This window comes from Hesperophylax consimilis, chromosome 10 (genome assembly GCF_061612785.1).
Source record: "Hesperophylax consimilis isolate HC1 chromosome 10, BYU_Hcon_1.0, whole genome shotgun sequence".
Taxonomy (NCBI): Eukaryota; Metazoa; Arthropoda; class Insecta; order Trichoptera; family Limnephilidae; genus Hesperophylax; species Hesperophylax consimilis.
This window is the reverse complement of record NC_142845.1, coordinates 14366970-14390904: the sequence shown is the minus strand read 5'-3', so window position 1 is coordinate 14390904 and position 23935 is coordinate 14366970. Positions and strand designations below refer to the sequence as shown.

General features: G+C 36.0%; 1 protein-coding gene across 1 annotated transcript in view; it reads left to right on the top strand.

The window, feature by feature from the left end:
* Window positions 1-23935, top strand: part of Hmt-1 (ABC transporter ATP-binding protein/permease Hmt-1) — a 34037-nt gene that overhangs the window by 5791 nt on the left and 4311 nt on the right. Inside the window, exons 4-13 of the mRNA XM_089636619.1 lie at window positions 784-983; window positions 11719-11875; window positions 14188-14365; window positions 15726-15895; window positions 16615-16852; window positions 17559-17734; window positions 18405-18474; window positions 18723-18858; window positions 21470-21677; window positions 23388-23566. Coding sequence (XP_089492745.1) covers window positions 784-983; window positions 11719-11875; window positions 14188-14365; window positions 15726-15895; window positions 16615-16852; window positions 17559-17734; window positions 18405-18474; window positions 18723-18858; window positions 21470-21677; window positions 23388-23566 — 1712 coding nt within the window. The remainder of the gene's footprint in view (window positions 1-783; window positions 984-11718; window positions 11876-14187; window positions 14366-15725; window positions 15896-16614; window positions 16853-17558; window positions 17735-18404; window positions 18475-18722; window positions 18859-21469; window positions 21678-23387; window positions 23567-23935) is intronic.

Genomic DNA, 23935 nt, shown 5'->3' with positions numbered 1-23935 from the left:
GTGTGATGAACTCTTCCGATGATGCTATATAAATAAGCTAGATCCTTTATAAATAAGCTATGAACCTTAAGACACAGACCTTTGTCTAATAACTTGTGTTGAAAAGGGAGTATGTTTTTTAACTGCTTTTAACATCAAACTCAATCCGTCGAACTGCTAGCCAAGTTTCATTCCCATCCCGGGGTTATCTAATCCATCCCAAGTTTCCATTATATCATCTCTCTCTAGCATGTTCACTTCTTTCCAGTTCGTTGGAAAATATTATAAGAGAGTTACACTGTAAACACCTTCATCTATTTTAATCACGTAACTACCTACTCTCGGTGAGATGTTGGCGATTTATCGCTCTCCCAAAATAAAACTAATTATTTTGAGGGTTTTTACTATTAGTTAAAATTATAGAAACATTAAAAATTGATATTATTTCTTAGATAAATCAAAATCTTTTCATAAACTCAAGAAAAGGTTGACAAAACAACATATTTAGAAAATGAGATCCATGATTATAGGAACTTCTGGTTACTATTTGACCGGTGATGAAGTTTTTTTATCACCAAATGCAAACGCACGCACATGTGTTCTCGACAAATGCAGTTGCGCCACTGCGTGTGACGGAGGAAGGTACATGGACGCACAAAGTGTAAAGATGCCTGCACGCTTAGTTATTCACAAAAATAATATCGCTGGTGTCTGTGAGACCGGGGGTACGTAGCTAAGGGTTTATAACAAATTAATCTGTTTGTATCCCTTTATTATTTTGACTGTAATTTATGAAATTTTCAGGTTTTATCCCTCGTAATGACCATCATAATGTTCCCCTTCTCCGCCTACCTGATGGGACTGGAAAGGAGGTATCTACTGCCCTCTGTGCCGCCCAAGGGCCACGGCATCGTACTGCTCATCTTCTGGACCCTGATCTTCATCACGGAGAACCTGTCCTTCATCAACATCAAGAAGGAGGGCTGGTGGTGGCATTTGCGGAAGTAAGTTCATAAGTTAAAATCAAATTATCAGCGCTTGCATTTGCAATGTTAGAGGGTTCCCGGACATTTAATAATAATAATATTTGGATGATTTGTATAGCGCCGTTTTTGTGCAAAATCACCTCAAGGGCACTGTACAAATATATAATACATTTCTACAATGATCTATACAGTACCATACTTACCTGGTAGGTCACTTGAGATTAACACTTAATTAACATTAACTAATTGTTTATTAGCGAAATTTAGATACAGGATTTAGGACATATTGGACTTTCCGGTATTTATTTTAATAATATTATACATCTATGTTCTTTAATGAGCGTGTTTAGGAAAAGAAAAGCAAATCTTATGGTGGTGGTACTACAGAACAAGGTTTTGATCAGAATTCACTTTCCTAAATGTGATTCGTCCCTCGGTATAATCCCTCGGTTTATCCTGCAGTCTCCGTCTAATTCCTTATATATGAAAATTTTATTTCTCCAAAGCCAAACCAATAAATGCTGTAGATTTTAATCGTGCTTATTAGAACAAGCGGCAATTTTGGGCCGCTGATTCAAAATAGACGAACAATTGCTGAAACTAAGACATATCGAAACTCTCTTCCGTTTCTTAAATGTTTTCAGAGACATCAGTGAATAGCTACCCTTATAAAATTGAACCTATGCAAAATTTCAATTACAAATCGCACAAAGAGAGCGTCACTTGCCAAAATTTTGCTTGGTTCAAGGTCAAACCAATAAATGATTTTTATTATTCAGAAAGTTAAACCAGAGGTAGTCAAGAAAACTTTTATTATTTTATAAACATTTAAAAAACAAAAAAGCTCTGTGCTGCCAAGGGGAAAAATTTTCTACATTTAACTCCTCAGGCCTCAGGCATATTCTGTAAGACTGTCGGAGTATTTCCGCTTTGCAATAAAATCAAAATAAATGGAATATTTTTTAACATATCCGAAAAATAAAAGGTGATAAAATACGCTTAAATATTTAATTATTAGAAATTAGCTGACATGTACCCGGCGTTGCTCGTTTTCTCTACAATCTATAAATATACTATATACAGGGTGTCCGGAAACTCGTAGTACAAGCGGGAAACTGGTGAATCTACATCACATTTGGAGTCGATTTTGTAGTACATATATATTTTTTTTTATTTGAGCTTTCGTTATCGAGTAAATCGAGTTTGAAGTTGATTTTTTTTTTTTTTTTTTTTAATCAAATTCTTATAAATTATTACTGAAGATCAAAGTACCCAACTAATTAAAACTATTTGAAAGTAAAACAAATGAAGAAACTCGGATTTGAAGCATTATTTTGAAATCACCCTTCATTTAACCCGGTGTAATCATAAAATATTTCTGCTTTGCAGGGTTAAAACATCTGTTATTCAACCCTAAACACCAGAAAAAACTTTAACCCTAAAATAGCCGAAAAATATTTTTTTTTGGTTTTTTTTTTTTTTTGAAAATGCTCAAATCAAAAAACTTTATGTTTTTTTGGGTTCCCCATGTGGTGTAGATTCTCCAGTTTCCCGCTTGTACTACGAGTTTCCGGACACCGTGTATATATATATAAAGCTTCTGTAACTCTATCAAAATCCGTCGCATAGTTTAGAAGATCTAATAGCACAGACAGACAGATGAGGATAACGACTTGGTTTTGTTTTATACTATTTAGAGATAAACATATATATTTTGAAATATTAAAATTTGACTACAAACATTAAAAAAAATTAAATTGCTCACTTTCACGTTTGTTGTACCTAAAATTACTGAAACTAAAAAATGTATAAAATTAAACTTATTTTATTAGACAAATGTATTACAAAACGTTATCGTCACCTCACTTTATTATTGTCAATTCAAATAAAAATTATTAATAATTTTTCAAATTATTGTCAATACCTTGCTTTCGTAAAGGTGCACATTTTAATTACTATGCGGTTAACCTCTAGATTTGAATATAAAGCGTGGTGTTTTCTTTTCTAACACCATTTAGATCATATTTCTAACTACAACAGTAAGGAAGACTCAACGATTTCTGTAAGACCGTATGGTCTTGAAGAGATCGCCTTGGAGGGAGGAAACAAGTCTGACAAATTATCCCCGTAAAAATAATATAAAGTGACAATTATTTTTATTTTAGGAACCATTGTGTTGTTTTCAAATTGTATGCCTGTCTTGTAAAATAACAGCTCAAACAATAATATATTACATATAAAGAAAATTTTCAAATGCGCCTAGTGTACCATCAAAAAAATTACACCACAATTTTTTTCTTATTGATATTTAAATTAATTTATACGATAAAGAGTTAAGCCATTTTATGTTTTAACTCCAAATTATATATTATGTGGTAAATTTAGAACTACATAATATTGTTAAGTATCTACACTTATTTTTCCTGATTGGTTTAAACAAAACAATTTTACAATAATTCATCTATTTTAAAATGTCTTAAAACTTTAAAAGAATATATATATACGTATAAATGTTTTTTGGTTTGACTTAGTATTGAACCTTCCTACCCAGGAGCTGCCTATCGGGTAGGAACGACATTAATTTAGTTAGTATTAACTGCTGTAATGTCATCCGGTTTCAGAGTTGATAGAATGCATTGTCGTTGACAACGAGTCTATCTGCTGAGTTTCAGCTCGATTGGATGTCGGCAAGTGGGTTAATTTGTGCTTCCAAGATTTGTATGCATTCATTCTCAAAAAAAAGGTGAAATTCAAATAGATGTATTTAAAAAGTATTAGATTTTCAATAAATTCGGTTAGTTTTTTGCCCTGATTTCATGCGAATTTGTGATACCCAGAAATGTTATGATTTTCAAAGTGCGTCAGTGGGAAAGTTCTCATTACTATTTAAAATAAATATTATGATGGTTTATTATGAGTCATAAGCATGTGATTGGAATGTGCATGTGGTTTATGTTACTGTGATTCAACACAAACAGAATTACACAATATTGTGAAATACTTTAATTAAATGGTAAATAATTCATTCATTATTCATTCTTCTTCTTCTGGCGCTAGTTAAATTAAATTGTTAATGTTCATGTTAGTTGTATGTTTCTACATATGTAAATTTATATGTCATTAAGATAGTAGTTATAGGCCTTACTTGTAAGTCACTAGATATAAGTCTTAGATGTAAGTCACTAGTTCTAGTATTAATTATTTAATAGGTATATTTGTACAGCGCCCTTGAGGTGATTTTTCACGAAAACGGTGCTATATAAATTATTCAAATATTATTATTATTATTTCCACAGCGCTATTAAAGGGCCGTTCAAGTATTATGTAAGCACTATAGGGGGGCAGGGGGGTCTTTGCTTTGCTTATTTTTGATGACATGGGGGGGTGGGGGGGTCGAGATAGTGATTACGTCAGCACTGCTCAGCAGTAGTTATTTTTTTTTTACACATTGGCAATCCACACATTGTCTATGTTTGAAAACCGAATACGTATTCGGGGATTCCCACAAATAATTAATACATTTAGGTACTCGCTTAAAAAACAGAATACATTAACAGAAAAATGCATATAGGTACCAATTTTTACGTAAGCATGGGAGGGGTGGGGGGGGGTAAGAGCTTTGCTTACTTTTGGTGACAAGGGGGAAGAGGAGGTAAATAATTGTAATAAATCTGCTTACGTATTACTTACTTAATACTTAATAACGTCCCCTAATTTAAACTTACTGATAACCAAAGAATTAAGAAAAATACAACAAAAGACGGCCGGCGTAGTCCAGTGGTAACGCATTGGACTGCCATTCCGAAGGTCGCAGGTTCGAACCCGACGTGCGCAAATAAATTTTATTTGATTAATTTGTGTTATTTCACAATTAATTAAAATAATATATAGTATATTTGCGGCACGTTCCAGAGTGGAAGATACTACCAGTATCGCCCTGGTGTAAGACCACCATTCAGAATTGAAACGTTGCTCCAAATGGCTTTTGCCATGTTTAGTGACTAGATCTGAATAGCCAAGTACTTCCCCACCTTCCTCTTTCCCTTCCCCACTTACCTTCAGCCTCACAACATCCCCCAATTGGGGATGCTATAGTCTCACTGGCTCCAGACGGGAGTAGTTGGGACTCTTGTGAGGTATTCACTATAAAAAAAAAAAAAAATCCTAATTGAGTTGATATCTTCAAATGCGTGTGGCCTGTGGACGCCCGTAGCGGCGCAGGAGAACTTGTCAATTTTTGCTTGGTGTTTAGGGATTTTGTCATTTTGGGAATGCTAGTGGCTTGTTGCTTCGTTGGTTGAGATAGTTAAAGTCTCGGGTTCAGACGCGCAGTGGGAAGAGTGCCCCCCAAGGTGGCCCGGGTTTGCTTGAGGCACGGGCTCTTCTGCGAAAATTGGCGTAGCGTGGCCCGCCTGCAATATAACAGCCCGTAGGAAGACGGCAAGAGCACATGCTAAATGGGCTAGAACCAAAAGATAAGTCAGTGGCAATATGTATTGGTTTCCATTCAAATCTACATGATTTGAATGGAAACATTGATAATACACCCAAGAAATGGAAGGCATTTCTTGGGTGTATTATCAATTCAGTGATGATAACCATACTGTAATGTAAATAAAATATTTAACTTAACTAGTTTTTACCAGTATGACCCGATATTTCATTTGTGTTATTACTGAACAATTTTAAAATATGGTTCAAACATCATTTTGAATGCATTATTAAATTATGCTGGCTTATTTATCATACTGTAATGTAAATAAAATACATATTTAACTTAACTAGTTTTCACCAGTATGACCCGATATTTCAATTATGTTATTACTGAAAAAATTTAAATGTGATACAAACATCATTGTGAATGCATTATTAAATTATACTGGCTTATTCATGAAGGCTACAATTCGTAACCATGTCACTTATATTATTATATTTATACATACCTATCATACATACATTTGGGTACTACCCCTTGTTATATCCCTCTTACTTTAGCGCTGGAATGTTAGGACTAGATCGCCTAGACGTTAGGAGAAAAGTAGCAATGGTGGTAGTAGCACATAAGCTGCTCAACGGACATGTTCGCAATCCTGATGTTATGGTGCGTAATTACGTTTTATGTCCCCAATAACTTCTCCAGAGATAGGCAGCAGATGCTTTTTATTTTTCCAAGCCAAGAGGGAGAACCAACCTTCCAATGCTCACGCCTCTGGGGAGAATGACTACGCTTTTAAACCATCTTCCTTCACAGAGACTTGTTTCGGTCAAACCTCAATGAATTCAAGATTAGAATAATACATTTTTTTTAACACAATGATGCTCAAAACTGATTTAATAGATTAATTTACTTGAATATGATTAATTGTGAATGTTGTTAAATATTATTGGATTCACTGTTTTTCACAAATGAACATATCTTATCTTATAATTAACATGTCAATTAGTACTGTATCAAAATATAACTAGCCGTTGGAAACAATAGTTATATTGTTTCAACGTCCAACGCTATTGATAATAATTAGCGCCAATAGTTGAAATATAATACCTACTTGCGAATATTATTCAACGCAGTCAACGATTCAACTGCCTAATAAATAAAAGGGTTAAGAGTTTGCACTTCGTGAACAACATTACTCGATATTTCAAATGGTCTTTTGGTTATGTAACTCCTGCTAGACGTTTTTCTTTTATGTTCCCATCCAATACGGCCGATGCACAGCGCTAAGGGACAATCGAATTTATCAACGACAAGCAAAAAATAACCAACGTCCGCCTAGCTACGTTTTGTACCTATTGTTTTCAACAGTTTGGCTTGTTAAATCAAAAGGGTCAAGAGATTACACTTCGTGAACGATATTATGCCTAATTTGAAATGGTCTTTTGGTAATGTACGTACCTACTGCACGTTTTTCTTGATTTTCCCATCCAATACGGCCGATACACAGCGCTAAGGGACAATCGAATTTATCAACGACAAGCAAAAAATAACCAACGTCCGCCTAGCTACGTTTTGTACCTATTGTTTTCAACAGTTTGGCTTGTTAAATCAAAAGGGTCAAGAGATTACACTTCGTGAACGATATTATGCCTAATTTGAAATGGTCTTTTGGTAATGTACGTACCTACTGCACGTTTTTTTTTGATTTTCCCATCCAATACGGCCGATACGCAGCGCCAAGGGACAATCTAATTTATCAACGACCAGCAAAATATATCTTCAACGTCTTTGATATTTCAACAGGGTAATGTTTTCAACACCGAAACCAACGTCTTCCAACTTCCAACAGTTTCAACTTTCAACTTTATCGTAGGATTATTATTACGTCTGTGGGGCATAGAGATAATAATAATACATCAATGATCAGGGGAACCACCCGTTAATAGGGATTCCCTAATACGATTTGGATCTATTTTTTGTTTGTTTTTTTGTTAGTGTCGTGTCGATCTCCTATACGTTTAGTTTGATTGTACTGGCTTGTCGCGCGTCTATTTAATCTGTTTTCGTTAATTGTCTTACTTAGGAAGTAAAAATACATAAGTGTTTGATATAAATTTTATGACTAAACCAATTTCTAAGTGAATAATAATTATTAGTGTTAGTGTCGTGTGATTGAACAGTTGAAGTGCCTTCCTAAATAGATATCAAATATCAATGGCGAACAATAATCGGAGTGATTTGTGGAAATATTTCCAATCTGATGAAAAGACAAAAACTGCAAAATGTAATGTTTGTAAGCGTGCACTCTCATACAAATCAACAATTTCCAATCTAAAATGCCATTTAAAGCACAAGCACCCGATTGAATTTTCTTCGCTTGGAGCTTATGTATCCAACGAAGGTGGTCAACACAGAACGGTTTCTAATGTTGGGCACGCAGAATCTCCTATAATCCATGTTACCCCAGGATGTTCTGAGCCTGATAATCCTGCAACATCTACAACCTGTATTTCAGTTGTTGGAATAAAAAGAAAACAACAAAATATCACTTCATTTATTCCTCGAAAATTGGCTCGAGATGACAAACAAAGGATTGACGAATGTATTTTAAAACTATTTTTTGTTGATCTGCAACCATTTAGTTTAGTTGAGGATGCTGGATTTCGAGAATTCGTAAAAATGTTGAATCCATCGTATGTATTACCATCTAGGAAAACTATTTCCAATGCGATGTTACCGGTAGCTTTCCAAAAATGTTTTGACAAAACCCTACTGTTTGTTAAACAGGAGGCTAAACATGTGTGCCTTACAACAGACTGCTGGACTTCTCGTCTTACAGAGTCTTATATAGCTGTGACGATACATTTTTTAACAAATGATTTGGAGTTCAAATCCATTGTACTTGATTGTGCACCTTTAAATAGATCCCACACGGGAAAAAACCTTGCTGATGAAATACAACGCATTTTGTCAGATTGGCAACTGTCCGACCGTGTCAGACTTGGAGTTTCGGATAATGCTTCCAACATTAAAAACGCATTTCATAATCATCTTGAAATTCCACATTTTGGTTGTTATGCGCATTCGCTTAACCTGGTTGTTACTGATGCTCTAAAGTTATTTGAGCCAGTAATAGAAAAAGTTAAAAGAATCGTAATGCATTTTAAAAAAAGTACAATTTCGTCAGAGAAATTTTTACAATATCAGCTGCGAACAAATGTAACCAAACCAAAGCGGCTAATTCAATCGATCGTCACAAGGTGGAACTCGGTTTTCTACATGATCGAGAGATTTGTGGAATTAAAGGAAGCTGTCCGTGCTACCTTAGCAATATTGGATGTTGACCTGCCTTTAATAACCGTAGAAGAGTGGGAAGCCTGTGGAAAAATATGCAAAATATTACGGCCGTTTGAAGAAGTCACACGTGCCATCAGTGGCGAAAAGTATTTAACAGGCAGCATGCCAATTGTTTTGACAAAGGGATTGATCATTGTTTGTGAGAAGATAGATGGGATGCCACTCTCGGGTGTTTTAAAACAAATCGCAAACAAACTATGTGAAGGTTTAAGCACCCGGTTTGGCGATTTGGAGAAAAATCAATGTCTGTCTTTATGCACCTTCATGGATCCACGCTTTAAGGGGAATTATTACTCGAATCCCAACACTGTTAATGTGGTTAAAAACATAGTTCACGAACTTTTGTTAAGGGGGGTACCTACTCCCTCGGAAGAACAAGACTATTCGCAAGATATTTCTGAAAATCAAACAGAATCTTCAGACGAACCGTTATCATTTTGGAATGCAGTAAATTCAGTAGTCGAAAAAATTAAGCCAGTGAATAATCCACATAACAAATTCCGCAAAGAACTGGACATGTATCTCGAAATGGATCTTCTTGATAGAAAGAGTTGTCCCCTGAAATGGTGGAAGGAACATGGAGTATATTTTCCGAATTTGAAAAATATCTTCATAGAACAATGCGGTATTGTAGCAACATCCGTTCCTTGTGAACGAATTTTTTCCAAGACTGGACAAATTATATCCGACCGCAGGTGCAGTCTTAAGGCTGGAAAAGTGCGACAGCTGGTGTTTTTGAATATGAATTCTAAAATATAGAAATGTGTAAAAAAACAATCTGTAAATAATCTATGACTTGTAAATATTGTACATAAATAATTTGATGTGTAAAAACTTCTGAACTGTGCTAAAAAAAGTGGGACCCTAAATAGATTGAGCTTGGAGTAAACCTATCAAATAATGTAAGTCATTTTTTTTTCTTAAAAAACGTCGATCTTATTAATTTTTCAAAACTGGACATTATATTCTTACAAATAACTAAGCTGAATAAGCATCAAAATTCGAAATACTTGGACCGTATTTTTTTATTACGTTTAATGCCTTATGATAATTTGGATATGTATGCTAAATTACTAAATTATCTAAAAAAATATAATAACATATGTGATGAATGAGGTTTCATCGAGTATGGAGAATTAAGCACTAAAAACAGACCTGAGTTATATAAATCACTAGAAATAATCGATTATAGTTGCGTCAACGTCGGCGTTATTTTCAACAGTTATTTTCAACAGTTGAAAATGGCCAACGACAACGACGTTGGCGTTGGATGGAATTATCGTCAACGCCCAGTACTAATGTCAATATTTACCTAATTTAGTTGACTAAATTTTTTTATTAGATCCCCCAACATTGATTTAATTCAGTTGGCTAAGATCTTTCCTTAGGTTTTCCAATATTTACCTAATTCAGTTGGCTAAGATTGATTCTTAGGTCCTTTAATATTTATGTAATTCAGTTGACTAAAATTTATCCTTGAAGTGGTCGATCAATTCACCTACCTGGGCTCCAGCCTGACAGAGAACAATGAGGATCCAGCAGAAATCAGAAGAAGAATCACAGCAGCCAACAAAACATACTTCTCTTTGGTGCCAGTGTTTAAGTCACGTAGTGTCCACAGAAAAACCAAAATAACCATATATAAGACCATTGTAAGAACTGTATTGGCATATGGATGTGAGGCGCTGACACTGACAGTAAAGATGGCTGAAATGCTGGATACTTTTGAAAGAAAGGTGCTGAGAAGAATATGTGGACCGGTGAAAGAGGACGAACAGTGGCGTATCCGGCACAATAGAGAATTGTACGATATATATAAGGCCCCTAGCATCTCTGCACACATGAGACTCCTCAGGCTGAGATGGGCTGGTCATGTACAGAGAATGCCGGATACACGCGTCCCAAAAAGAATTCTGACTGGTCACCCAGGTGGAAAGAGAAAAGTGGGAAGACCCAGACTGAGGTGGGAAGATGAGGTAAGAGGGGATGCAGCACAGCTTCTCCAGGTGACAAACTGGAAGTCAGCCGCTGAGGACAGGAGGAGTTGGAGGCGACTGTTGCAGGAGGCCAAAGCTCGATATGGGCTGTAGCGCCATCGAAGAAGAAGAAAATTTATCCTTAGATTCCTATATATACCTAATTCAGTTGACTAAGATTTATCCTTAGATTCCAACATATACCTACTGATTCAGTTGGCTAAGGCCTTTCCTTAAGTTTTCCAATATTTACCTAATTCAGGTGGCTAAGATCTATTCCTTAGGCCCTTCAATTTTTTTTTATAAAGTAGTCACTGCGCCATACAGGGTTCTTAAAAATAACCCCCAAAAACATGTATTAATACATAGTAATGTTCATATTAAAGTTCGTAGCCATATACAGTAAAATTCCATTGTTCACCTTGCCACAAAATTCACGTTAAAAAATTCAGCTAAAGTTTTTCCGATTTATTAATTTTACGTTAAACACCCCATCAGAATAAATAAACCACACTTTTTTATTAAATACCTTAAAAATACATAAATAGGATGGACGAAGGATAAGTGACTTATGCTACCTTCTTTAAATTGTAAATTCGGAACTCGACTGTTGCCAACTCCTGAGTCTAGTTAATATAAGAGTACCTACTCGACACACTAGGCATAAGAACCTATTTTACTGTCACTGTTCACAAACAAATTATGTAGCAAACTCGCCAATTCCTCACCTACATAGTTTACCAAATGAATATATGGCATCGACATTTTTAACATAACAAATTCGATGTACGTGCCTAAAAAAATCTTTCGTCAAAATATTATTTCTGAAAAAATTAACATTATTATATATTTTAAATTTTATCCATATGTAAACCATTATTTATTACTAACCGTCGTATAAAAAATTGTAATGATATGTACCAAATGTAAAAGTCCAATGGGCCTGTAAAACAGTAATAAATAAACATATTTTTGTTTCCAGCCTAGAAGACCGCATAGAGATGGGCCTGTTTGTTGCGCGATACATATCGTGCATGGTGATATTCGTGCTTGGTCTCCGGGCGCCGGGCATCGTGCAGTACTATGAATATCTCAACACTAATAATGAACGCTCAGCCAGGGTGCCCATATCTTCACTTGTGAGTACATATTCAATATTACATGTTATTTAAAGTTCTGCAGTGCATAATTGTGAACTGCAGTCACATTGTACTATCACGGCAGAACTTTAAAAATATATATTTTTTAAATTTAATTAATCATGCCTCGGGTTAATTTGTTTGATTTTGCGAACAAACAGCTGTTATCCATAGAGTCCATTTGTTGGCTTTGGGAACAGCTCATACGGTCTCATAGAAATCGTGGTGTCACCCTCACTATCATAGTGAGAAATAAGTTCTAAACGGCGTTAGAAAGTGAAAACACTATAAATTATATTCAAATCTAGAAGTTACAATCTACAAATTTAAATGTGCACTTCTATGAAACCAATAGTTTCAACCGCAATTTTAGAAAAATTTATGAAACTTTGTGAATTTTTTATAAATTATTTTTATATCAAATGGCAAAAAAGTTAGTTCATAATACATTTTTCTAATAAAATCTGTATTTTTTTTTGTTATCCGTAATTTTAGTTCAGTGTTTAGATGAAAAAACGTAAGCGGAGCGATTTTTTATGTTTTGCATAAAAAATTTAATATTTCAAAAATTGTTTATTTCCAACAATACATTTGAAAGCTTATTTCGTCACCTTTCGAAAACAGTTTTTAGTTTTTGAATGCATTCAAAATATTCCATTTATTCAGATTTTATTGCCAAGCAGAAATACAGGTTTTCCAATAAGAGGTGTTATTTTGAATAGCCCGCTATTTCGGTAGATGTTACTTTTGAAGCTGTCATTTTTTGACATTTGACAAGTAGAAACTACGCCATTAATAAAAATGGAAAGATACACGCTTCAACAACGCATTGAAATTATTAAAATTCACTTATGACGGCCGGCATAGTCCAGTGGTAACGCATTGGACTGCCATTCCGAAGGTCGCGGGTTCGAACCCGGCGTGCGCAAATAAATTTTATTTGATTAATTTGTGTTATTTCACAATTAATTAATTAAAATAATATATAGTATATTTGCGGCACGTTCCAGAGTGGAAGATACTACCAGTATCGCCCTGGTGTAAGACCACCATTCAGAATTGAAACGTTGCTCCAAATGGCTTTAGCCGTGTTTAGTGACTAGATCTGAATAGCCAGGTACTTCCCCACCTTCCTCTTTCCTTTCCCCACTTACCTTCAGCCTCACAAAATCCCCCATTTGGGGATGCCATAGTCTCACTGGCTCCAGACGGGAGCAGTTGGGACTCTTGTGAGGTATTCACTATAAAAAAAAAACTTGAGTGAATCAAATGCAAATCATCTTGAGTGATGAGGCCCATTTCCACCTCAGTGGCTTCGTCAACAAACAAAATTGTCGCATCTGGGGCTCGGAAAACCCAAGAGTTATTGTTGAAAAGCCTCTCTATCCTCAACGTGTGACTGTTTGGTGCGGTTTATGTTCCGGCGGAGTCATTGGACCTTACTTTTTCAAAAATGAGGCTGGAGCAACAGTTACGGTGAATGGATCGCTATCGAGAGATGATTAATGATTTTTTATGGCCGGAATTGGATGGTATTGATCTGGACAACGTTTACTTTCAACAAGACGGCGCTACGTGCCACACAAGCAACAAAACCATTGATCTTTTACGATTGAATATCAAAATAACACCTCTTATTGGAAAACCCTGTACATATGAATTCTCCGATCTTCTGACAGCATCTTTAAGAAATATAATGGTCAATAGGCCTGAGGGGTTGAAAATTGCAATGGGGTTCATTCAAACGCAGGAATTTAAGTTCAAATAAAGTTCAGGAATTTATTTTGCCCTGGTAACCCCAAAACATATCTACTGTAGCGACGCCCCCAACTGATAAAAGTTTAAAATGTCGATTGTGCAAACACTTTTTATTGTGTTTGAAACGAAATAAGATGATTCCTGCTGGTCCAATCGAGAGTCTCACCATTGAGGTTGCTGACCACATTGTGTTAATTTTTTAAAACTAATAAATTAATATTAACAAAATGCTTTTCAGTGAGACATTATCTTTATCAAGCCGGATTCAGCTAGAGAAATACCTGTTAAATTACTTATTCATTATTTATTCTAAAAGTAAGAAATCAGTCTAACAAATTACCACGACCTGCAAATTTTTATAATTTACGGTTTCACTGTGTATATCATTGAATTGAATCAATAGCTTCACCCTTTTCACAACGTCGCCCAACAACTCTGTGATATAGTATCCTAGTTGCATACAATACAGACAGAGGGCTCTTGTCAGGTTTTATAATATAAATATAATACGTTATATATATTTTTTAATTAACATCATTGTTGTTTTATTTCAGATTAACGATGAAAATCGTTCAACATTCCGCAGTGCGTGGTCCAAGCTGCGCACGCTGCTGCCGTTCATGTGGCCCAAGAACGATATGCGCCTGCAAATTCAAGTGTTGATCTGCGTACTGGCACTTGTCGCCGGGAGAGTCATCAACCTCTACGTCCCCATATACAGCAAATATATAGGTTCACTCAAACTCTTTTTTACACACTTTAAAATTTAAAAAATAAGATAAGAAGGCTTATCACAAATTTTTAGAATAATGGTTACGAAACCATCAAAACCCAAAATAACTAGTTAACCATGACACCGTTTCCGCAAAAGTAAACATAGAAGACCGCCTCACAACTCTTTCTTGGCACACACTCCTCGCTTCATTCACATTCTTATATCTTCTCATAGATACTCTTCTGTTATTCTGACTCCTGACATGGCCCAACTCGAGTATTATACACAGATACCATCAACAGTTTGGATGCTATCTTGTATCCAGTATCAAAAAAGCTAAAAAAAAAAAAAAGTATTCGAATTTTGTGCATGTGTATTTACCTACCTAGATCTTTGAATGACAAATACATATTTGACAAGAGCATCCAACATACAAAAAACGACTTTAATGCTTATAAGTATAATGCTCAGAATAGCATACCTTGTTACGAATCAACCGGATTATTTTTAGTATGTACATGTTTGCGTGATGTATTTTCGACAATGAGCGGATAAATCATCAAAATGATAATTCATCACATCTTTAAAAAGTTATATAAAGTCATGGAAAGTGATGAAACAAAAACTTTATTTATACAATTCAAGTATGAATATATACATAGTACGCATAAATAAAAATATGGAAAGAAATACTCCTGATGGATATGTTTATTGGAGGTAATCAATGATTTTACTTTTAAGGCGATGCCATACGTAGTAATGCAAAATCATGTGTTTTTGGTTTGAAAATTTGGTCGCCTAGAAATGTTTCAGATGCTTTAATCAAATACTGCGAGTAGAATACATCTTGACCTTTGAAATAATCGAGTATTTTTTATATAAGTCTTTTTATAAGCCCAGAAATAAATAATGTATAGGCCCATGAAAACTGCTATAAAGTTCAAAATTTCCTACTTACGAACCCATTTTCGGTTATGATTTTATTGTATAATGTGGCAAAGAAGTTATTTATAAAATGATCGGAAAAAAATTAAATATTTATGCCTGAACATCCACAAAATAAAATAAAAGACACTTTTTGGCCATGTTTTTTTCTTGCATAAATTAAAACAGGCGGATGGTGTTAAGCGGGAATTTAAACCTTATCGCCATCTATTTAAGGGTTGTTATTGATAGCGGCTCAATTTAAAATATTACACGACGTAGTGCATCGCCTTAAAGGAAGTTTTGGTTTGCGTGTTTCTAATGTCAGTAGGTATTTAGCAATTAAGAGATATTAGAAAAGCAAACGAGGTGAAGAGATGTGGCACGGAGAGTTTTTTAGTGTGAGTAAAATTGTAGAATGTATGAAATTAAATGCTTATTCTTAATTTCCAGTGGAGAGCATATCCGACGTGCAAAATCTTCAGTTCCGCTGGGATCTGGTGCTAATCTACGTGCTGTTCAAGTTCCTGCAGGGCGGCGGGGCAGGCAGCATGGGCCTGCTCAACAACCTGCGCTCCTTCCTCTGGATCCGCGTACAGCAATACACCACCAGGGAGCTCGAGGTCAGTGCCATCTGTTATCTGGATAGTCTTAGGTTGGGTTGGGGCGTTTAGGTTATTTTTAGGTTGGGGCGTTTCACACAAATTCAACTGTATCATCACACGGATAATTATCACCTTTTTTTAACATTTGATAGGTCCCCGTTAAACGCCTATTCTAGATCTGTTCAGCTTTTGAACAAATTGTGATCAGCAGAAAAGCACAACTGTCATGTTGTTATGCCTGTCAGCTAATCAATATTTGACAGAAAGTTGAAATGGATCTAGAATCGGCGTTTAACAGTTAGTTTTCAAATGCCAGACCGTATGCAGAAAAGTAAAATACACTAAAATGAATGAGGTGGGTAAATTATAGCTCATCTGTAAAAGTGTCTAAATAGTGTAACAAAATATTCAATTTTGGAAATGAGCCTAAACATTTGTTTACGCAATTTGGGATTTGCAGTTTATTTTTTTACGCAGCCAGCAATTTGCGCGTTATTACAAAAAGAACTAGTAATTTGTAAGCAGATTTTCTTTTCCAGGACTTAATACATATTGATATTACAATACGTGCTGCTTGTCAGATTAATTTATTGACAAATCACAGAAAAAGAGACGACTGTCACGCTGCCTCCCGCGCTCCTCGCACTTGGTTTTTCCCTTTCCCTGATTCGCTGGCCTATCAATTTGAATGTCTATGATTTAATCAACGTAAATAAGGATGGTTTTCTTTTTATTAGGTTGAACTATTCCGCCATCTCCACAGCCTCCCTCTCCGGTGGCACCTCAACAGGAAGACGGGAGAGGTGCTGCGCGTGATGGACCGAGGAACTGACTCCATCGACAACCTCCTTTCCTACATCCTGTTCTCCATCACGCCCACCATCATTGACATCATCATCGCCGTGGTGTTCTTCATCACTTCCTTCAACGCCTGGTTCGGCCTTATCGTCTTTGTTACCATGGTTCTCTATATAGGTAAGAAATATAGTCACATTCTCAAAATACCCGGAACAGATACCGGGATCAATGGCTATTTCACACATAGCCAGTGCCTAGGACAGTGTGAATGCTGATAAATGAACCAGCTATAATGCTGTTAATATGTAGGTACATACATATATTTATGTAAAAATCAGATAGTTCCCACAAAAAAGATAGATTTTAGGTTAGAGCAAGCCTGTGTATCATTTCGACGAGCTGGAGACAAACCACGTGACTATCTTTTTGGCACCAGGAAGGTTCGAGAATGCTTTGAACAAACTACAACATCAGTCATACATTGACCGCCGAAGGGTGCACATTGAAATAACCAGACCGTGCGCACAAAAGTACAGTTTGCTAAAGTTAGGTATCGGTTTGAAGTGCAGTCCATTTGTGCGAATGTTCATTTTTAACCAAACCGTCTTTTTTTTTTTTGTATGTGAATAACGCACAACAGTTCTAATGACTTCCTGCTCATCAGAGTCAGTAAGATTATGGCAACCCCAATTGTGGTATGTTGTGAGGCTGAAGTGTATGGGGAGGGAAGGAGTTGGGAAAGTGCCAATTCAAGCAATGTTTCAATTCTGAATGGTGGTCTTTCACCAGGGCGATACTGAGAGCATCTACCACTCTGTCTCTCCATTATTATGCAAACTAGCCATTTGTTATTCTCTGATATCTATATTTTTTTGTATTCCAGTTGCTACTATTGCCGTGACGGAATGGCGAACCAAATTCCAGCGGAGGATGAACCTGGCTGACAACGCACAGAAGGCGCGCTCCGTCGATTCTCTCCTCAACTTTGAAACTGTCAAATATTACGGAGCCGAGCAATATGAAGTGGACTGTTATAGACAGGCCATAGACAAATACCAGGTCTGTATTCTATTTTGTAACTAACTCAAAGCCAAATGTAATATTGAAAATTATATTTGAAATAATTGACAGGCATATTTTTTTTTTTTTTTTTTTTTTTTAATATACTGTGTCAACGTTTTACTTGGGAATTTTCATGGACAGTATTAAAACGCGTTAAAAACTTCTAAAACCTTTTTTTTCATCCCAAAATAATTTTGTAATAAACCACGATAATAAAAAGAAAAATATTCCCATGATTTAGTTAAATTTTTTCTGTCCAACTAAAATTTCGGAGTCAACTATAACCTCACATTTGAATCTACTACAATTTGTTCTAAAATCGGTTATTCGGTGTATTTTATTCAATTTCTACATTTTCTTGACAAGCTTTTTACTGTTACGAACACAGAATAAAGCAGAAAACGAGTAGTGCCTTCCATACAAAGTTGAATGGAAACAAATGTTCCAATTAGCCAAATAGCTCAGGCCTCTGTCTCACTTACATACATCTTTGTAGATCTCCATCCCATTTGAATTTCGTAAACACAGTTTTGTGTCGAAAATTTAAGCCTTGATTAGGCAAATATTTGGATCACAAAACACGTCCACAAGCCATTTCTTGTGTTCTTTTTTTTCTATGGTTATGAACATAATAATAATGTATTTTTAATAATAATTTCATTTGTAGGCTGAAGAGTGGAAGTCAACAATCACACTCAACATTCTCAATACAATGCAAAACATAATTGTTTGCGGAGGTGAGCCAATTTTTATTTTAACTCTGTAACATTTTTAAAGAATTAATTTTATTTAATGTTATAAACTTTATTTCTTTTTAACCTTTACAACTTTGGCCAGTCCTGGCAACGCAATCTGTCCTACCGTTTTGACACGGTGTATGTGTTTTAGTAAACCATCATGGATCACATATGGAACAGCCGTCCAGAACTCTAGAAGCTTTCTCTTCAATTAATTATTGCAGTTAATAATTTTTGTTTCTCTACAGGTTTATTGGCCGGCTCCCTCTTGTGCTTGAAGATGGTTGTGGATAAAGATGGCCTGACTGTGGGAGATTACGTCCTATTCTCCAGCTACATTATTCAGTTGTATGTTCCACTCAATTGGTTCGGTACCTTCTACAGGTAAACATACATTTATTAACTACTACCTGACATGTACCGTGTACCCGGCGTTGTTCGGGGTTGTGAATGATTTGGAGTAAAGTTTTGAGGTTGAGAATTCTAGGATAAGCATCGAATTTTCTCTACTTTCTATAAATAAAATATGCATGTATTATACACACAAACCTTCCAGAAGTAATTCTCTAAATGATAGTGAAAACCCTATCAAAATCTGTAGCGTGGTTTAGAAAAGCTAAGCGCACAAACAGACGGAAGCGGATAGCGACTTTATTTTATACTAGCCGTACCCCTCCACCCGTTGCGGTGGCTCAGTATTTCTGTGCAGATTGTGACACAATAGCACATTTTACCTTTATGTCCAACAGATGGCGCTGTTTTTACCTGTCACCGGTGACAGGTGGATCTGGTAGCGAGACAAATGAAAGATGTGGTGGTTGTGTCGGTAGCGTTTATTTGGGGTGAGTCAGTAGGGCAGTTGTGAGATGACTCCGGCCCGATGATGATGATAGCAGGTGTAAGCGGCAATGACGGCAGTGGAGTGGTCGAGGCGGTAGTCAGTGGGTCGACACCGCGTTGGTGGACTTGGAGTCTTCCGGGTACTCCAGTGTGAAACAGCGTAGCCGAAGGTGTAATGGACCTGGTCGGAAGATGCAGGCCGGCGACGATGCCGCGGGGCTGACGCCCAGATCGGCTAAGTTGTCGCAAGTTCTAGGCGCATGAGGAGCGCAGGCCAGGGATGATATCCGGGGCTAGGGCGCTAATGTAATCCCAAGGAGTCCATGATAATCCATGGCAGCGGGCATTTGCAGGACCCGCAGGTCGATCACTGTTGTAACTGCTGACTGACTGAGTACATCTCGATGCGCCCAGTGCGTCGAGAATATTCATACTTGTAGGTAGGTGTGCACCGAATGCTAGCATCGTATCTAGAGAGTTCTAGCTGGCGAACGTTCCTGAATATTCTAGTAGCATCGCTACACATATAATATAGGTATATAAAAACACACGTATTGGAATGCAACGTTGTGCAAAAATTTCAGAGCAATCGGTGAAGAACTTTTGGTGATTTAAGATTTTGAACAAATGAACATTTACATTTTTATTTATGAAAAAATGGCCCAATAATTTAACCTACATTTAAGGTTTTCGCACAGTTTTGTTTTGGTCCCTTAGAAAAACTAAGAGAGTTTCACTGTATCTTCAAATTCAAACAAAGCTCTTATACAGAGTATCCGGGGGTAAAGTGCACTAACTTCGGAAGGTAATTCTAGATGATGGTAGATGTAAAAGTGATAAATTCCATTGTTTTTTCCGATACAAAAATATTTTTCCATGGAAGAATATTATTTTCTCCATACAAACAATTCAACTTTTGTATATAAAAAAACTACCTTAAAATGTTATGTATTTTTTTTTACTTCTAAAATCACGTGACTCACCTCCCGAAGTTTGTGCACTTTGCCCCAGACACCCTGTATATTAAGGATTACAATGTTACGTCTCAGGTGACTTAAATATTTATTATAGATACCATTTTGATTTTTAACTGTCACAAGGATTGTTTGTTAACCCAGTGTAGGTGATATTTCATAAAATCTTATCATTCATTATTCATAAATTTTATCTCCCTGTGTATGCACAAACCATCTAAATAGCTACATTGTCCGTTTTATTCACAATCCTTGTACAAACATTGTAGTCAAATTATCCCTTTTATGATTCTCTAATGAACTGAATTGTTTTTCCATTGTGTTCTATGATCAGAGATGTGCAAAATGGGTACCCAAAACCATTTGAAATGCAAAATGGAAATGGGTCAAAACTTTTCCATTTGAAAATGCAAAATGCAAAATGGTTTTTAGAAAAGCATTTCAAATGCAAAATGCAAAATACCTATTTTCAAAATGCATTGAAAATGCAAAATGGTTTCTCATTCAAACAATTAAAATAATTATAGAATTTTTAAACAATTTTGTCATTTAATAATGGAAATCAATGTAGAACAAACATATTATGATGGTAAATCATTTACATGATGGTAAATCCAAAAACACCACGACTACAGATTATGAAACCACAAAAAATTTGCAGGGGACTAATGTTGCCAACGTAAAAACATAGAAACTGCTATCTAACATTTAATATTACAGCATCATGGCCGGGGCCCCATGTTCAGTATTTGAATCAGTATTTTTTGTAATGGTATCACTCAATTGCCAGGGCTCCTACCAGGGAGCAACTTGACAAATGTAAATTATCTCTCATAGCGAGGTTGAGGACCGACTGATATTTTGGGCTTATGAAAAAAAGATGAGTGGAGATGGTAGGAAGAATGTTGCAAAAAAGCATTTAAAATGGAAAATGCATTGAGAAAAGCATTTAAAATGCAAAATGCAAAATGGTTTTTAGAAAAGCATTTAAAATGCAAAATGGAAAATACCTATTTTGCATTTTGCATTTCCATTTGAAATGGATTTATTTGAAATAAAGCACATCTCTGTCTATGATCAAAAGTGAATTACCCAATGCTGTCATAAAGTAATTAGTTTCTATTAGACATCTATCAGAGTAAACTCAATCCTTCAATTATTGTGTCAATCTCATATTCCAGGGCCATCCAGAAGAACTTTGTGGATATGGAGAACATGTTTGAGCTGTTTAAAGACACCTCGGAGGTGAAGGACGCCGTTGGAGCTCCTGCCTTACTCGCCAGAAAGGGTGCTCTGGACTTCCGCAATGTGTCATTCAGCTACGTACCGGAGAGGGTTATTCTCAAGAACATTTCCTTCAATGTCCCACCAGGAAAGACAATGGCTTTGGTGGGTAGATTTATTATTCACATCATAGAGGGTTTGCGTTAGTTTTAAACTATCTTTCAAGTTATCATTGAAGAAGAAGATAATACTAACAAATCTAAATGATACATGAAACAAAACAAGACACAAAACGAAAAAACAACAGTCACTACTAGGAATCAAACTCTGTTTCGTTTAGATTTGTATCTTCTTTTTCTTTTAGTTTTTCTTCTTCAATGATATATTTCAATTTATTATACGAGGCATATCCAGAAAGTAAGTGTACTGAGGCTCTCACGACCGAATGAATTATATTTTCGATATGTTGGCTACACTTACGTGTAGCCTGACTCTTCCCCTCCACAACGAGACCTGTTCAAGGTCAGTACGTTGAGAAGTGTCAACGCGACAACACGTTTCGTGAAAAATGTCAATCCAATCTCCCGCCAAATGCGAAATACGCGGCTCATCCGTTATCTCGTTTGGAAGGAAAAACCTCCGTTTGAGGTTTATAATGAGGTTAAAACTGCATATGATGATAAAGCTATGAATTGTACGAGTGTGTACAAGTGGTATCGCGAGTTTAAAAACGGTTCTCACCTCTTCACCCTCCACCAAAAAGTTCAAAACCACAATTTCAGCCAAGAAAATCGTGGCATCCGTATTTTGGGACTGTCAAGGCATAATTTTGATTGAATATCTGCCTCAAGTGGAGACCATCAACTCTGCAAGATACTGTGAGACCCTAAAAAAATTGCCGAAGGCGATTCATAACAAGAGGAGAGGCATGCTGACAAAGGGAGTCAGCCTGCTGCACGACAATGCCAGACCACACACGGCCAACGCCACGAAGGAACTGCTTGCTTCGTTTAAATGGGATATCCTGAACCACCCCGCGCATTCCCTTAACCTAGCACCTTCAGATTATTATCTCTTTACCTCCCTGAAGCTGTACATGGGTGGAAAAAGGTTTTCAACCGACGAGGAGGTAAAGGAGGAGGTGGAAAAGTGGACGAAGGTGTTGGCGGGAAACTACTTCGAGGAAGGCATCAAAAAGTTGATCCCCCGCTTCACCACCTGCATTGAGAGGAATGGTGACTATGTCGAAAAATAGCTTACATATGTACTACGGTAACCATGTAATTTTTTTGTTTCAATTAAAAGATTTGTAACCTACAAAAATTCAGTACACTTACTTTCTGGATACGCCTCGTACATATCATACACAATCAAATTTTGAAGTCATTTTCATAATATTTTTGTCTTCATTTAGGAGGATAAAATGGGTTTTAAATTTATGTGTATCTGTGCAAGCAATAATTCTAGTTATGATTTCAAGTTTTTGGGATATTTTATGACAAAGCAATGAAAAACAAATTGTGCTCTTGCAAAGTAAGTAAAATTCTTAATTAAACATTTGACGTTTGACAAAATATGTTCATACATAAAAGCCAAGAAACCTTTTTTTTTTTTCATTTTTACAATAAAATTTTGGAAATAGGATTAAGAAGTATTAGGATTCAGAAGTATTAGAATCAAGAAGTATTAGGATCTTAATGCACATACATTTGATATCCTATTGGTCTTTATTTGGTGCCTTTCCTAACATTGAAATAAATTTCTTAATTTATGTGGATATTACATAATGCTACAGTACTTGATATGTTCTATGGAGATAACTGTATATTTATGTATAAAATTCAGTAAAATTTGACTATTTCATATCTTCACCAGGTGGGCCCCACTGGATCGGGAAAATCCACAATAATCCGGCTAATCTTCAGGTTCTACGATGTGGACTCTGGCTCCATTGCCATCGACGGCCAAGACGTCCGCACTGTCACCCAGGAGTCGCTCCGGGCATCTATTGGAGTTGTACCTCAGGACACCGTCCTGTTTAATAACACTATCAAGTAAGCTCTTACCAGTGGAACTATGAAAGACATTTCATGTATTAAATGCTTGAAGTCGTTTTGTGTATTGAATGCTTGATGTAATTTTATGTATTGAATGCTTGATGTAATTTTATGTATTGAATGCTTGATGTAATTTTGTGTATTGAATGCTTGAAGTCGTTTTGTGTATTGAATGCTTGATGTAATTTTATGTATTGAATGCTTGAAGTCATTTTGTGTATTGAGCGCTTGAAAAAAAATATAAACAGAGAATATTATGGCACCTTGTCTTGGATTCTTCATTGTATAATGTAGTTCAAGACGAAAATAATGTTATGAACTGAAAATAGTTAACGTTTGGGATTTTTTTGCTAGTACAGAAAGATT